Source organism: Crotalus tigris, unplaced genomic scaffold, assembly GCF_016545835.1.
Source record: "Crotalus tigris isolate CLP2741 ecotype Arizona unplaced genomic scaffold, ASM1654583v1 scf7180000018891.247784533:1973344, whole genome shotgun sequence".
In the NCBI taxonomy this organism is placed as follows: Eukaryota; Metazoa; Chordata; class Lepidosauria; order Squamata; family Viperidae; genus Crotalus; species Crotalus tigris.
In genome coordinates this window covers 597,319-613,812 of record NW_024097260.1, presented here as the reverse complement: position 1 = coordinate 613,812, position 16,494 = coordinate 597,319, and the positions used below count along the sequence as shown (strand labels likewise).

General features: G+C 47.7%; 1 protein-coding gene across 16 annotated transcripts in view; it reads left to right on the top strand.

Moving 5' to 3' along the window:
• Positions 1–16,494, top strand: part of NCOR2 (nuclear receptor corepressor 2) — a 233,097-nt gene that overhangs the window by 112,365 nt on the left and 104,238 nt on the right. For 15 of the 16 annotated variants that reach the window (XM_039357314.1, XM_039357316.1, XM_039357312.1 and 12 more), the window contains 4 exons: positions 1,382–1,560; positions 2,860–2,914; positions 3,811–3,909; positions 15,663–15,796. In XM_039357314.1, coding sequence (XP_039213248.1) covers positions 1,382–1,560; positions 2,860–2,914; positions 3,811–3,909; positions 15,663–15,796 — 467 coding nt within the window. Of the gene's footprint in view, positions 1–1,381; positions 1,561–2,859; positions 2,915–3,810; positions 3,910–11,202; positions 11,635–15,662; positions 15,797–16,494 lie in introns of those variants that run through there. The other variant, XM_039357327.1, reaches the window with a different exon arrangement.

Genomic DNA, 16,494 nt, shown 5'->3' with positions numbered 1-16,494 from the left:
AACTTCCAGAATTCCTGAGCCAGCCTGGCTCAGCTTGGAAATCTCTCCCTTTCCCCTCAGCATGGCTGGCTCAGGAATTCTGGGAGTTGAAGTCCACTTTGAATCATAAAAGAGCCAAGGTTGCCTACCCCTGGCCTAGGCCTAGGCCGCTTTATGATTTGTGGACTTCAACTCCCAGAATCCCTGAGCCAGCATGGCTCAGCTTGGAAATCTCTCCCTTTCCCCTCAGTGTGGCTGGCTCAGGAATTCTGGGAGTTGAAGTCCACGAGTCATAAAAGAGCCAAGGTTGCCTACCCCTGGATTGGACCAAGAGCTTCTCCTGCTTTGCCCTTTGTGCTCTCTTATCTCCTGCTTTGAAGACCTTATTAGAAACCAACACCCCGAGGCATTTGATGGGCCTCAACCCTCCCCTTTTTGGGGAGACCTCCCCATTCATTTCCCAGTTGGCCTTTTATAAGATGGAGGCCTGAAGCCCGCAGCTTGATTCTCCCAACCTAGGCAAAACTCAGATGGAGCTCCGTTCTCCAATGTTTGGTGTTCCGGTATTGGTTGCTGGCCTAATCCCCCTTTGTGCTGGATTAAGCCAAAGGCCTGTCAAATCCAACCCACCTTAGTTCTTATCATGAGCAGCCAGATGTTTCCAAGAAGTCCACCAGCAGGAAATAAAGTCTGTGGTCATCTATTTGCCGTGGTCCTCAGATCTCTGAGGTGGACTTTCTCAGTATCTGGAGATTCCCATCACTGTTACATAGCTAACATAAACAAAGAAGCTGGGTCAGGTCCAAGAAACATCTCATCTAGCATTGGACTTCCTAAAATGGCATCTTGGAAAAGTTCACAAGCTGGACCTGAAGACTGCAGCTGGTCTCCTGTTGTTTATCCCATCCAGAAAAGTCATATTCTGGGATAGTCTATTTCTGGCCATGGAGGTTCCACACAGACGTCAGGGGAGTCATTTATTGGCTTTCCAGCATTTCTGTAATGTACTCAGTGAAACCAACATTAACCGAAATTCACCAGTAGTTCGCCCTTCATTTCCATCGATCCCAGCAAGACCCACGGGTTTATGAAATGAACCCCACATTTTTTAAAGCTGGGCTTAAACTCTCGGGCTGTGTTTTGGGGTCCCGAGGAAATTCACAACAGTAATTACTCGAAAGGTGGAATGAGACGTCACAGCAGACGGACAAAAGCCCATCTTCTCGCAATCCCAGAGACCTTATTCCTTGTGTGTCCAACCACACTTGGCCAATAAAAAATTCTATTCTACTCTATTCTATTCTTATTTCCAGGTTGGTCCTCTTGTCAAGGTCTTGGGGCTGTTCCCCCCCCCAAAAATCTGCTTCCTCTCGAGGTCCTCTTTTTTTCTCTTCCTTACCAGAATCTGGAGAAACAGATGCGCCAGCTGGCCGTCATTCCCCCGATGCTTTACGACGCTGAACAGCAACGCATCAAGTTCATCAACATGAACGGCCTGATGGACGACCCCATGAAGGTCTACAAGGACCGGCAGGTGATGAATATGTGGAGTGAGCAGGAGAAAGAGACCTTCCGAGAGAAGTGAGTAGAGAGCAGCGCCTCGCTTGTCCTTGAGGGTGCAGGCTAAGAGGGGGAGGTCTTCACTGCAAGGAGTGGGGAACATCTGTGGACAACCTCATGTCCCTTCCTGTTCTATCCCAGCTTACGCGAGTCCTTGTTATGCTCACAAGGAGGAAACCCTCTTCCAAGAAACAGGCAGGAACCGGAAGAGAAAACCAACCCCTTTTATTCTCACAGACCTGAGACAAACAAACACAGTCCACAGACAGTGTCCAAGACAAACAAACACAGTCCACAGAAACTTGATCCTCAACATGAACGGCTGCCTTCGGCAACCAACACCTCCCACACCTTCCCTTTTATAATTCAGCCAAGGCGTGGCTTCCTAATGCCTTCTCCTTTGCCTTTGGAGCCACCCCATTGCATTCCTCTGTCCTACTCGCTTCTCTTGCCTGCACATTCGTGCATCCAGGATTTGTCCCAGCTGTTCTTCATCACTGTCCAACTCAGGCTCCCAGTACAGCTGTGTCTCAGCCTGAGCGCGAGTAGAGGGGCCGACTGTAAGTCTTGGAGCTCCTCAGAGTCTTCTTCTGACTCTTAATGTCACTCCAGGCCCCTCCTCTCCTCTGATTCCTTAGACTCCGCTGCCGGATCTACTGGCTGGTGAGGAATCACAACACTAACTCTCTTCATTCCCAACTTGCGTGGCCTGTGGTGAGAGATTTGGGGAAGCATAGCTCAAAGTATCTGTAGTCCTCTCCTCATAGCAACTGGTGGAAGTTACAATGGACCTCCTAAAAGCTACTTAGGACCCAGTTCTGGAGTTCCAACAGCTCCCCACATGAATCACATGACTGCATTTGGGGGACTTGGCAGCCCTGATAACTGCTGGCAGCATTCCGTAGTCACCTGACCACAGGTTTTGCCAGTTTCTGGCTTTTTCTGCTGATTTCTGACTCCCATCCCAAAATCAGCCATAGAAATACCTGGATTGACTTAAGGACCCCCCCCCCCTTTTATTAAGTCACCACGGTTTTCCCTTGCAACAACCGCAAAAGAGTTGTAAAATTGGCTCCAGTTATATGGATGACTCAGGTTAACAACCATCATTAACAATGGAAATTCTGGGTTCTGGTATGGTCCTACATCAAGGATTATCTGCACAGAGGATCTGTAGGATACCCCCCCCCCCCGCTGGATACCGTTCCGTCCCAGCTCTTGCTTCTGATGGTTATTTAGTAAGAAGCAACAGTTGGTTTCCCCAACCAAACATCTTCACGGTTATTTTCTTAATCGTTCCTTTGGTTCTTCTGCTTCCAGGTTCATGCAACATCCAAAGAATTTCGGTCTGATTGCCTCCTTTCTGGACAGGAAAGTAAGTGGGTTTCTTTGAATCCTTTTCCATGATTGCCTTTTATCAAAGCAAGCTTTTTCCACTTGATTCTTTCTTGTGAAGGAATCTCTCGGACCTTCTGTGAAGAAGCTGTTGGAACTTCTTGGTGGCCTTCCCAAATTCCGTTTATTCAGACTAACTCAGCCTGCCAACTCCAGGGGGCATTAGTTCCCAACGTCCAGTATAAAAGCAGAAACCTGGCCTGGGACAGCTATTTCCAAGGAAAGTGGTCCACCCCCTCCGCTAAGAGCTGGTCATCCTGGTTTGCCAGCCCTCTTGTGGTGTCAGAATCCAATTATACTTCATCTCCAGTTATCAGTTATAGAAAACCCCATTTCTGCCCTCTCTGGATTCTGTCATACAAGAAAGAGAGGGGGGTGAACAAAGGGGCTTTATGGCCCTCACTTCCTTCGGTACAACTTCAAAGGGTTTGAATGTGGATAGCACCAAAAGGCCTCATCATAACAAAGGAGGCTATTTACCTTTCAAGTCTCCATCCAGCCAGCAGAAAGGAAAAAAGTGGTGGGATTGTGATGCCTGAAACTGTCACTGGAAGAGGGGGGTGATTGGGTGGGACTACTGGGGAACCCCTTAAAACCTCGAATGGGAGAGCTTGAACCCCAAGTCCTGTCTAGAACGCCTGCAACCATTTTCTCTTAATAAAGGATTCCTGTTGGAAGAACTATTCCAAGAGTTCTGTCTTCTTAAGATGCAAAGTGGGGTGGGTCCTTACATTGTGGGTTGTGGTGCTTTGAAAAGGAACAAACACACCTCGATGGCATCAGAAGGTCCACATTGTGTTATCCAAAGTGTGCTTCCCTCCCACACCTCTGTTACCAAGTATCATCTACATGTGTGTGTGTGTTTTCTTTTTCTAGACAGTGGCGGATTGTGTCCTATACTACTATTTGACCAAGAAGAACGAGAACTACAAGAACTTGGTGAGAAGGAATTACCGCAGACGAGGAAAGAACCAGGTAAGGAAACTCTGTGAGATCTTGTCAGTCTGAAGGCCTCTGATTCTTTGTCTTCTCCACCTTGGTCTATGAGAACTTCTCCTCAGTAGTGCCCCAAACTTTTCTTGCAGAATCCACAACAAATGTTTTACCACTGATTTGCTATGTTTTCTCCAGAGGGAAAACATAACGTGCTCTGTAGAACTTCATAAACCTCCATTATTCCCGGAGAAACTGAACAGCTGAACCCAACCAATTTTGGGTCAAAGCTCTAGTTCAGCGGTTCTCAACCTGTGGGTCGGGACCCCATTTGGGGTCGAACGACCATTTGACGGGGGTCGCCAAACAACGCAGTCCGCCATTTCCCCCCCCCCTTTTCCTTAGCTGTGCTACTCCCTTTTATTCTATTGGCTTTTGAAAGCCATAGAATAGACTCTCTTGAATAGAGTCTAATTCTATTGGCTTTCAAAAGCCAATAGGAATTGTCCAGGCTGTCTCTGCCCTGCTGAGCCCGCCAAAAGTCCCATTCTGCAAACGGTGCTGCACCAGTTGAGTAGTCCTCGACTTACGACCGGTTGAGTAGTCCTCGACTTATGACCGGTTGGGGTCGCGGCATTAAAAAGGTTGAGAACCACTGCTCTAGTTGTTGTCATTTTTTCACTACAGCTTTAACAACAACCTAGCTTGGCCTTTTGATCAGGAGTTCTGCAGCTTAAATAGAGATGGAAAAATTCTGACTGAGTGATGCCTTCAGTGCTTTGGTTTAGCATGGCGAAGGATGAGTTTGCTGAGTGTTAAAAAAAATCAATATTAAGGGGAAAATCCTATTTAGCAAAAAAAACAAAAAACAAAACAGCCGGGGGATTTAGATTTGTGATTCTTCTTGTTTATTCCTGGAACTGCCTTGTTATTTTCGGAGCTCCAGAGCTCGTTTATTTAGTCTGAGAAGCTTGTTAGGCTGCCAGACTTTGCTAGTTTGCTTTTAGCTCTTTTGACATAAGAGAGTCTAGAAATTAAATGAGAGAGCGAAGAATTTCTTGGAGAACGGAGAAGAAAAGCCAGGAATTAGCAAAGGGGAAGAGATAGATCCCTGTAATACAGGTAGTCTTCGACTTTCGAAATTGAGCCCAACGTTTCCGTTGCTACGTGAGATATTTGTTGAGTGAGTTTGCCCCATTTTATGTTCTTTCTTGCCCGCAGTTGTATTAAGTGAATGACGGCGGTTGTTAAATTAGTTGCCAAATGTCTGAATTTTGATCATGTGACCATGGGGGGGCACAACAGTCGTAAGGGTGAAAAACAGTCATCAGTCGCTCTATTGAGTGCCATCATTAACTTCAAACTGTTGCAAGTTGAGAACAAGCTGTATTTGCAAAATGCAGCATACTAAAAAGCAGAGACATCACCCTGCCAACAAAAGTGCGTATAGTCCAGGCCAGGGGTAGGCAACCTTGGCTCTTTTATGACTCGTGGACTTCAACTCCCAGAATTCCTGAGCCAGCTATGCTCAGCTATGCTGGCTCAGGAATTCTGGGAGTTGAAGTCCACGAGTCATAAAAGAGCCAAGGTTGCCTACCCCTGGTCCAGGCCATAGTTTTTCCCAGTTGCAATGTATGGCTGTGAAAATTGGACCCTAAGAAAGGCTGAGCGCCAAAGAATAGAGGCCTTTGAACTCTGGTGCTGAAGAAGACTCCTGCCAGTCTCCTGGACTGCAAGGCGATCCAACCGGTCAGTCCTAGAAGAGATCAACCCCGACTGCTCTTTAGAAGGCCAGATCCTGAAGTTGAAACTCAAGTACTTTGGCCACCTAATGAGAAGGAAGGACTCACTGGAGAAGGGCCTGATGCTGGGAAAGATGGAGGGCAAGAGAAGAAGGGGACGATGGAGAATGAGGTGGCTGGATGGAGTTACTGAAGCAGGAGGCGTGAACTTAAACGGACTCCAGAAGATGGTAGAGGACAGGAAGGCCTGGAGGAACGTTGTCCACAGGGTCACGATGGGTCGGACACGACTTGAGGCCTTTGAACTATGGTGCTGGAGAAGACTCCTGTGAGTCCCTTGGACTGCTCTTTAGAAGGCCAAATCCTGAAGTTGAAACTCAGGTACTTTGGCCACCTAATGAGAAGGAAGGACTCCCTGGAGAAGAGCCTGATGCTGGGAAAGATGGAGAGCAAGAGAAGAAGGGGACGACAGAGAAGGAGGTGGCTGGATGGAGTCCCTGAAGCAGGAGGCGTGAGCTTCAATGGACTCCAGAAAATGGTAGAGGACAGGAAGACCTGGAGGAACATTGTCCATGGGATCACGATGGGTCGGACACGACTTCGCAACTAACAATAACAAATCTAGGAAAAACGAGTCGCGGGCAAAAATATTGTCAAATTTCACTGCGCGACCGAGACTTGACGCCTCTTCCAAGTGGCGATGAAATGTTTCGCTCACTTTACACTTTCTGCTTTTTTCCCTGAAGAAGGAGCACAGAGGTTACTTTTAAAGGATCTTTTCGTGCTCATTTGTGGTCTGTGTGGCTGGGAGGGTGGAAAGCAGAGGCGGTGGTTGTACTGCTGTTTTTGTGTAGAAGATAAAAGCTTAATTGTTTGGAGATTTTTGTTGCCCTGATTTTATTTTCCTCTGAATTTTTGTGAATCTCTCAATTGTCCATTATTATTGGATCCTCAAGGGTTTCCTTTTGATGACACATGTTCCTTGGGGAGGTGGCGCGCGGTGATGAAAGCTCCCCTGCTCTCTAATGGTTCATCCCAGACGTTTCTCAGAAAAGCATCCTTAAGGCCACTTGTGCACGTGGACTTCGTGTTAAGTTCAAGAGTAGCCTGGAGGTTAGGTGGGAGGAGAAATTGATCCACCTTCCTCAACCCTGTGAAGTTCCTTGTTGCTCCCTGAACTTGGTGATTTGCTTGCAGACGTTTCATGACGCAACTGAGTTCTATTATCAGAGCTAGAAGGGAATGGGGTTTCTGGAAAGGAGGAGGTGGAAAGGAGGAGAAGGAGATGATGGAGGAGATCCTTGGTGTTCTCTGAACTTGGTGGTTTTCTTGCAGATGTTTCTTGATGCAACTGAGTTCCGTTATCAGTGCTAGAAGGGAATGGGGTTCCTGGAAAGAAGGAGGAGGAGGAGGAGGAGGAGGAGGAGGAGGAGGAGGAGGAGGTGGAGATGATGGAGGAGTCCTTGGTGCTCTCTGAGCTTGGTGGTTTTCTTGCAGATGTTTCATGATACAATTGAGTTCCGTTATCAGTGCTAGAAGGGAATGGGGTTCCTGGAAAGGAGGAGGAGCAGGAGGAGGAGGAGGAGGAGGAGGAGATGATGGAGGAGTCCTTGGTGCTCTCTGAGCTTGGTGGTTTTCTTGCAGATGTTTCATGATAAAATTGAGTTCCGTTATCAGTGCTAGAAGGGAATGGGGTTCCTGGAAAGGAGGAGGAGCAGGAGGAGGAGCAGGAGGAGGAGGAGGAGGAGATGTTGGAGGAGTCCTTGGTGCTCTCTGAGCTTGGTGGTTTTCTTGCAGATGTTTCATGATAAAATTGAGTTCCGTTATCAGTGCTAGAAGGGAATGGGGTTCCTGGAAAGAAGGAGGAGGAGGAGGAGGAGGAGGAGGAGGAGGAGGAGGAGGAGGAGGAGGAGGAGGAGGAGGAGGAGGAGATGATGGAGGAGTCCTTGGTGCTCTCTGAGCTTGGTGGTTTTCTTGCAGATGTTTCATGATGCAACTGAGTTCCGTTATCAGTGCTAGAAGGGAATGGGGTTTCTGGAATGGGGGAGAAGGAGAGGAGGAGGAGGAGGAGGAGGAGAAGGAGGTGGTCCTTAGTGTTCCCTGAACTTGGTGGGTTTTTGCATATGTTTCATGACCCAACTAAGTTACATTATCAGTGCTAGAAAGCAGTGAGATTTCCAGGGAGGAGGAGGAAGATTGTGGTGTCCTTGGTGCTCCCTGACCTTGGTAGCTTGCTGGCAGATGTTTCACGACCCAACTAGGTTACATCATCAGTAACATCTAGGTCACTAGATATGCATACTAGATAATATCATCAGCCTCTGAGAATGGTGGGTCATGAAATGTCTGCAAGAAAACCGCCAAGCTCAGAGAGCATCAAGGATCCCACAGTCGTTCCTCCTCCTCTTCCATCCTTTCTTCTCCTCCTCCACTCCCTAAATCCCTTCTGGCACTGATGATGTCACCTAGTTGAGTCATGAAACTTCTGCAGAAAAACCACCAAGCTCAGAGAGCACCAAGTACGCCACTCTTGAACCTGAGTTACAACAAAGATCCTCTATTGCAGAGTTCCTCAATGTTTCCGGCTTTGCGGGCTGGTGTGGGGGGAGGAGAGGGGGATGGCTACATGCAAGAGTCCGGCAAGCGTGTGCGCACGGCTCCATTTGCGCGGGCGGGGCGAATGCGTGCGCCTGCCTCTCACTTAAATGGAGCGCATGGACATTTTCGCGCACGGACGTTCTCGCGCACTGCTCTTGCAAGTGAAGACACGGATGCGCTCACTGGCCGTCTCCACGGCCTGGTTGCAAACCCCTCACGGTCCACTAGTAGTGGGCCACGGCCTACAGATTGGGAACCCCTGCTCTGCTGGCTCTTTCTGTCCCTCAACTTTGTTGTCTCAAAACAACGGAAGGGCAACTGCTGTAGAGAGTCTCCATTGGAGGCTGGATGAATGGAAACAGTCTTTCTACTAGGAAGCCTTGTGTCATGACAAGAAGATGGAAGAGAGAGAGAGAGAGAGAGAGAATGGATGGGTGGATAACCACGTGTTGCTGTGTGCCTTGGATTAACCAACACATAGGATAGGATGACTAATGGAGAGCTGGCAACACAAGCATTCTTCTAGGTTTACCCTCCCATTTCCTTCCTGTCTTAGTCAACATGGCCAGGAGCGAGGGACAGGAGGACCTGTCAGTCAGGAAAGATGGAGGGCTATTTCTTGGAAAAGATCCAGAGCTACCCAACTACTCAAAGGGTCAGTCATGAAAGAGGGAGACCAATCTCTTTGAAAGGGTCCAGAAAGACTGGAGGCTTGATCATTGGTGACTCTCCTCCTAGACTAGTGGTTCTCAACCTGTGGGTCGGGACCCCATTTGGGGTCGAACGACCATTTCACGGGGGTCGCCAAACAACGCAGTCCGCCATTTTTTTCCCCCTTTTCCTTAGCTGTGCCACTCCCTTTTATTCTATTGGCTTTTGAAAGCCAATAGAATAGACTCTCTTGAATAGAGTCTAATTCTATTGGCTTTCCAAAGCCAATAGGAATTGTCCAGGCTGTCTCTGCCCTGCTGAGCCCGCCAAAAGTCCCATTCTGCAAACGGGGCTGCACCAGTTGAGTAGTCCTCGACTTACGACCAGTTGAGCAGTCCTCGACTTACGACCGGTTGGGGGTCACAGCATTAAAAAGGTTGAGAACCACTATCCTAGAACTGCCTTGACACCAGAGATCTGGGTGGATTCTTCTCTGCTGGTTTTTAAAAAGTAGTCAAAGTAGAGCTTTTTCGTGGAGCTCTTCATTCTGATTGGGTAGATCTCTGGCGATTACTTTCAACAGTTCATTTAGTGGCCGTTCAAAGTTATGACTCTTTTTTTCACACGACCGTTGCAGCATTTTCCCGTGGGTCAGTCACAGTGATCAAAATGTGACCGCTTGACAACCGATTCATATTTATGATGGTCGTAGTGCCCTGGGGATCGTTTGATCGATCCCCTTTTGCAATCTTCTGACAAGCAACGTCAACAAGGAAAGTCAGACTCACTTCACAACAGGCTTAGGAGTTTAACAACTGCAGGGATTCACTTGATCAGCTGCGACAAGAAAGGTTGTAAAATGGGGCAAAATTCGCTTAACGGATGTCTCACTTAGCGACATAAATTTTGGGCTCAGTTTGGTCGTAAATGGAGCGTTACCGTTGTTGTGTGTCTTCTCTGTGGATTTTATCTCACTAACTGGCTGGCTGGCAGACTTTCTGGAAGTCAGCTGTAGATGTTTTTGGAAAATTAAACACATTTGAAAGGAAGGGAGATCTGGAGAACAACTGATTGGGAATCTACCCAGAAGTCAGTGGTATCTAAAAACTTTTAGAGTAGAGTAGAGAAGAGAAGAGAAAAGTAGAGTAGAAAGGGACCTTAGAGGTCTTCTAGTCCACCCTCCCACTCAAGCAGGAGAACTGTACCGTCTCAGACAAGTGACTGTCTAGTCTCTTATTAAAAATCTCCAGTAATGGAGCGCCCACAATTTCTGGAGGCAACTTCTGTTCCACTGGTTAATTGTCCTCCCTGTCAGGAAGTTTCTCCTTAATTCCAGGTTGCTTCCCTCTTTGATCAGTTTCCAACCATTGTTTCTTCTCCTGCCCTCTGGTGCTTTGGAGAATAACGTGACTCCTTCTTGTTGGTGGCAGCCCCTCAGATACTGGAACACTGCTATCATGTCTCCCCTATTTCTTCTTTTCTTTAGACTAGCCAAACCCAAGTCCTGCAACCGTTCTTCGTATGTTTTAGTCTCCAGACCTTTGATCATCTTAGCTGCTCTTCTCTGAATTTTTTCCAAACTCTCAACATCTTTTTTGTGATATGGTGACCAAAATTGGCTGAGTATTCCAGGTGTGGTCTTACTAGGGTTTTATAATACCTCACATGATCTTGATTCTATGCCTCTGTTTATACAACCCAGGATTGTATTGACTTTTTTGGCTGCTGCTGCACACTGCTGGCTCATTGTCAAGTGATTGTCCACTAGGACTCCCAGATCCCTCTCACAGATGAATAGTTAAGTTAGGGTTAGGTTAGTTTTAATAAAGTTTTGGGTTTGGTTGCATTGAGAGTCTGAAGTCTACTTGGGTTGTTTGGTGGCTTAGCTTTTTACTACACATACACACAACATTGTAAAAGCAGATTGTGTGACCTGAGTCGTCTCCTTAAGCCAAATAAAGTAGCTAGGATGGTCAGTTAGTTGCTGGCTCTCAGATTAGGGCAGTTTAGGATTGAAGGTGTTGTTGTATACCCTCTATAGAGAAAATGGCAAATCTGCAAGGCAAATAACCTCCATTGCCCACTTCAGCAAACTGACAATTAGGGAGAGGAGAGTTACACACAACACACACACACACACACCATCACTACCACCATCAGTGTGTTGACTCATGGTTGAAGAAAACCTGCATTTGTGGTTTGAAACAGAAGGCTGTTTTGAGGCAGGACAAGAATGTTGTTGTGTGTTTCCTTTGCGCCCCCCCCCAAGGTTTAAAAACCCCTGAGGCAGAAACATTGGCAGTGTCTAAAGGGGCTTTATTGTTATGCGGTGGGGCACTGTGCATACCCACACAAGTGTGTGTGTGTGTGTTTGTGTACATCTGGGGAGGACTCTGTGACCTCAAAAGCCGGGCGCTCGACAGTGGGAGAGCCTTGCGCTGCAGGGTTAACGTTGGCCTCGCTGGAGATGAATCACACCAAGGCTGTAGCCAAACGCCAAAGGTTCCCGGTGACGAGTGTGGTGGTTTTATAGCTCATGACTCATCCCGGCTTGTTGGCGCAGAGCGGGCCGTGTTATTCCAGTAGATTGCAAAATCATAACAGGAATGTCGTGGCGCGTCCACTGCTCAACTATGCAAATCCCCAGGAAGCCATTTGAGCCGGAGAGCGTGAAGCACGCCACACGGGGATGGCCGATCGATGAAGAGGCCTCGGGCACTGCAGGCAGAAGGGACACTGGTAGTGCTGAAGGCCCTGGGGAGAACAGGCCTGGGAGGTGAGCGAGTCCCATGAATAAACGAAAGGAGGAGGCGAACAAACATTTAGCTGGGAAAAAGATACAAATCCCTCCACCCTACTTATTTTACCACTGGAGGCAAGGGACACCTCTCCCCTGTCTTTTTCTGCCCCAGAAAAAGGGGATCCTAAAAAGGACTGGTTGACCCCCGTAATGGGGAGGTGGGTAGCTTCACGGGGTACGTGCGGGAAACTCTCCGGGATGCGCGGGAAAGAACCGCTTCCTCTCGTCCCTAATTCACCCGTTCTTTGAGCAAGAGCTAAACAGAAGGTGGTGGTGGGGGGGCTGTAAAGGCACACAGCCCCTCCCCGACTCTCTTGGCCAGCCAAGAGAGCTTGCTTGGAAGCGGTTGTGCTGTTTGTACGCTTAAAGTGTGTCGGACAGCCAAGCCAAGAACAGGTCTCAAGAAGGGGGAAACACACAGTGGAGGAGGAGGTGCAGCGAGCAGGAGCCAGCGCTGCTGGCCGCACGCTCCGCACACTGTTTACAGGAGCCCCTGTGCTCTGAGGGAGATAAGTTATCGCGCTGGGCTGGGGTTGCCTTGGTGATGGGGAGGGGGGAGTGCCTGCGGTGCCCTGGTGTGAGCTTGCACAATGGTGCCGGGAGGGGGGGGGAAGGAAATGCTGCTGGGATGCTGAAAATGCCCAGGGTGGGGTAGTGGAGCCGCGCCGAGCACGGGATGCCGCAAGAAATCAGAGCAAAGGTCAGGCGTTGTTTATAATTTATGCGCCGCAGCAGCAAAGAAGAGGCATGGTGCCAGCAGCTGCCAGCCATTCAAAGTTGGGGAGGAGGATTTTCAGTCCTGGGGGGGGAAAGGGGGGGCTGCAGCAGCAACAGAAGAACTGGGAGGCTTGGAATACGCAGGCAGATTTGCTTGCAACCTGCAGAATGATTGAGTCAGGGGGGGAAAAGCATAACGTGAGCCCAGAGCAGGAATGTGGGGGCCTTGCTGAGTTTGGGGTGGTGGGTCAAAGCTGGTTCTGCACCACGGTGGGCTGCCTCGGCTTGGAAAGGGTCCTGGAGGCCATCCAGCCCAACCCTTTGCTCGGGGCAGAAATGCTCATTGGAGCTGCTTATTGGAGCGTTCTCGGGTCTTTTCCGAGTGTGCAAATTGCCCTGTGTGGGTTTGGAGGAGGGCCATCTGTGGGATGCCTGACTCATTTAGGCAGAAGTTCACCAGGCTTGTGCTGGTCGAAGAGATGCGTCACGGTGGCTTAGGGACAGCCTGCCCAACCCAACACATGCAGAGACACACATACCCTCCCCGTTCTCAGGGATTGGAGAAACAGACAGCTGATCCTGGTTTGATTCTTCTTCTGATGACAGGGAAGTCCTCTACTTGTGACCACCACTGAGCGCCAAGTTTCTGTTGCTAAGCAAGTCCTTTGCTAAGTGAGTTTTGCCCCATTTTACCCAGAGTTGTTAAATAACCCCCTGCAGTTGTTAAAAGTTAGTAAAAGGGTTGTTTTACTGAATCCGGCGTCTCCGTTGAATTTGCTTGTCAGAAGGCTAGAGGAGCTCATACGACCCCAGAACATAGCAACCGTCATAAACACGAGTCGGTTGCCAAGCATCTGAATTTTGATCACGTGACCGCGGGAATTCTGCAACGGTTTCGTGTGAAAAACGGCCATAACTCGCTTTTTCCAGCGCCGTTGTAGCTTTGAACGGTCACTAAATGAGTTGTAAGTCGAAGGCTACCTGTAGAGAGTTGGAGAAGGACTAGGAAGAGCAGAGGAGAGATTCAGCTCCCGCCGTGGCAGCTCCCTGGCCTACCTCGCAGGGGTGTTATGGGGATAATATAGAAAGGATTGTTCCAGATTCCCAGGGAAAAAGGCTGGGTCTAAATGGAATTGATAGTGGCAACTTATCCTATACGGCAGTGTTTCCCAAATTTGACAATTTTAAGGCATGAGGACTTCAACTCCCAGAATTCCACAGCCAGCAACGCTGGCTGTGGAATTCTGGGAGTTGAAGTCCACATGCCTTAAAATTGTCAAGTTTGGGAAACACTGCTATACGGGCAGATGATAATTTGGACAGGTCCTTTGTCTGCACCGGTTGCCAAACGTAAGTTGAAATTAACACGCATGAACTTCTTATCCACTACACGGGTAGTAAGCCTGGATCTGCGTTTATTCTTCTTGATTGACTGGATGGCGATCCAGCTCTCTCCTGTTTTTTTTTTTTCTTCTTATAACAACAACTCTGCAAATTCAGTTGGGCCCAGAGAGGAGCTGGTCCAGCGTCTCCAGACAGCTGGCCTATGTGTCTTACGGTCCTCCAGCACGCTAACCACTCCACCATCCTGTCTCTCTGCCCAGCCCCTGGGAGAAGCTGATTTGTTCCATGCAAGGTGCATCGGTCCACGTTCCTTGTGCAAAACGTTGTTTTGGTTTGGAAGTGGATTCAGAAGCGATGCAAACAGGACTGGGGCTGGGAGTTGTCGGCCTGCTTTTTATTCGGCTACAGCTGCCTGTGAAAGTCAAAAAAGTCAAGATGGTGGTTGCAGCCGTGTAGCTGAAGCCTTGCCTGTTTTCTTATGGGTATCTTCTAGTTTCTTTGTAACACTGAGCACCCAGTTTAGTCATCTGGATGGAAAACGGGGCAGCACGTTACCCACAACCCACCTCACAGGGTAGTTTTATGGGAAAATAGGAGGATGAAGTATGTTCGCCGTCTTGAGTTACATTATAAAGTAATAAAGGCAGAATAAGGATGGATGGATGGATGGTAGATAGGGATTGACGGACAGATGGATGAATGTGGATGGATGGATGGATGATAGATAGGGATTGACGGAGAGACGGATGAATGTGGATGGAAATGGATGGATGGATGGGAAGAACATAAATGACATGGATGGATGGATGGAATAGATGACAAGAGAGATGGATGGATGGATGGATGGATGGATGGATGGATGGATGGATGGATAAATAAAATGAATGGCTAGATATGGAGGGATGGATAGAACATAGATGAAGAGGGATGGATGGATGGATGACTAGAACAGATGACAAGAAAGATGGATGGATGGATAAGATGAATAGATAAGTTGAATGTGGCTAGATATGGATGGATGGAGGGATGGGTAGAATAGATAGATAAAGAGGGATAGATGGATGACTAGAACAGAGATGACAAGAGAGATGGATGGATGGATAGATAAGATGAATGTGGCTAGATATGGAGGGATGGATAGAACATAGTTGAAGAGGGATGGATGGATGAATGAATAGATGGATGACTGGAACAGATAGATGATAAGAGAGATGGATAGATAAGATGAATAGATAAGATGAATGTGGCTAGATATGGATGGATAGAGGGATGGATAGAACATAGATGAAGAGAGATGAATGGATGGATGACTAGAACAGATAGATGACAAGAGGGATGGATGGATAAGATGAATGTGGCTAGATATAGATGGATGGAGGGATGAATAGAACATAGGTGAAGAGAGATGAATGGATGGATGGATGACTAGAACAGATAGATGACAAGAGAGATGGATGCATGGATGGATAGATAAGATGAATGGCTAGATATGGATGGATGGATAGATCAGATATATGACAAGAGATGGATGGAAGGTTGGGTGGATGGATGGGATGGAAAAGTGAATGAGATAGACAGAAGATGTTAGATAAAGATAAATACATAGATAAATAGATGACTGAGCAGGGTGACAGCAATTTGGTCACTTTCTCATGGATTCTTCATTCAAGCTTTTTTCTCTGCTGGGCTGTTTTGCAACACACGAGGAGGCTGAAACTGTGTGTGTTTGCAAGTATGTGTGTATCCTCACGTGCTTTGGAGCAGGTGTCACCACAGAACCAGGCAGCATTTAATTTCTTTCTGAAAAACCTTGTTAAAAAGAGGACAGTCAGAAATCACTGGGTGGGAACAGGAGAGAGGAGAACGTATAGAGAAGTTTGAAAGTGAGAATTGGGATCTTTTAGTCTTCATCCAGATGTTCCATTTCCCTATTTTTGTCACAGCAACAGCAGCAGCAGCAACAGCAGCAGCAACAGATGCCCCGGAATAACCAAGAAGAAAAAGATGAAAAAGAGAAAGATGCAGAGAAGGAGGAAGAGAAGCTAGAATCTGAAAACGACAAAGAAGAACTGACAAAGTAAGTCTCGGAGGAGGGCGCGTGCTTTCCAAGAAAAGAGGCTAGCATCGCATCTGTTTCTCCTCTTGATTTTTGTGACTCATTGAGTGATGCTTTTCGAGGGGGGGGGTGCGAAGGAGTTTATATTTTTATTAAAGTGTGTAAGAAGATCAAATGCAAATGGAAACAAAAGTCAGGAAAGAGAAAGAAAAACAAACGGGGCGGGGGAAGTTTTCTCTTCTGCAAAGTTTGCTCAAGCATCCAACTCTGGCCTTTCCTTTCTGTCTTTCTGCAACCGATAATACAATTGGTTTCAGGCCATTGGGGGCGAGGGGAGGAGACAGATCTGCTAAATAAATCCATAAAATGTTACATTGGCTGCCTCTGTCCCTCGTTCTCCTTCCTGGCCAACTTGAAAGAGGACATAGGTGAATTTGTTCCCCCTTAAACTCAAGGGATGGGTTGAAACAATTCTTATATATACCATGAATTGGCCTGGCTGCAGTGTTAATGCTGGGGTTCTCCTGCCTGGAAAGTGTATTTTTTTCCCCCAACTTTTGTCCATGTTTTATACTTCATTTTTAGTAAACAACACAGAGCAGAGAAGGGCTAGCTTTGTGGATCCTCTCACCCCCAAATCTGGCAAAATTAGGCTTGAATTTGGCTTCCTGCAAGGATGGAATTGATCAGCCACCTTCCCCAGCTTACAGCTTTGCCAA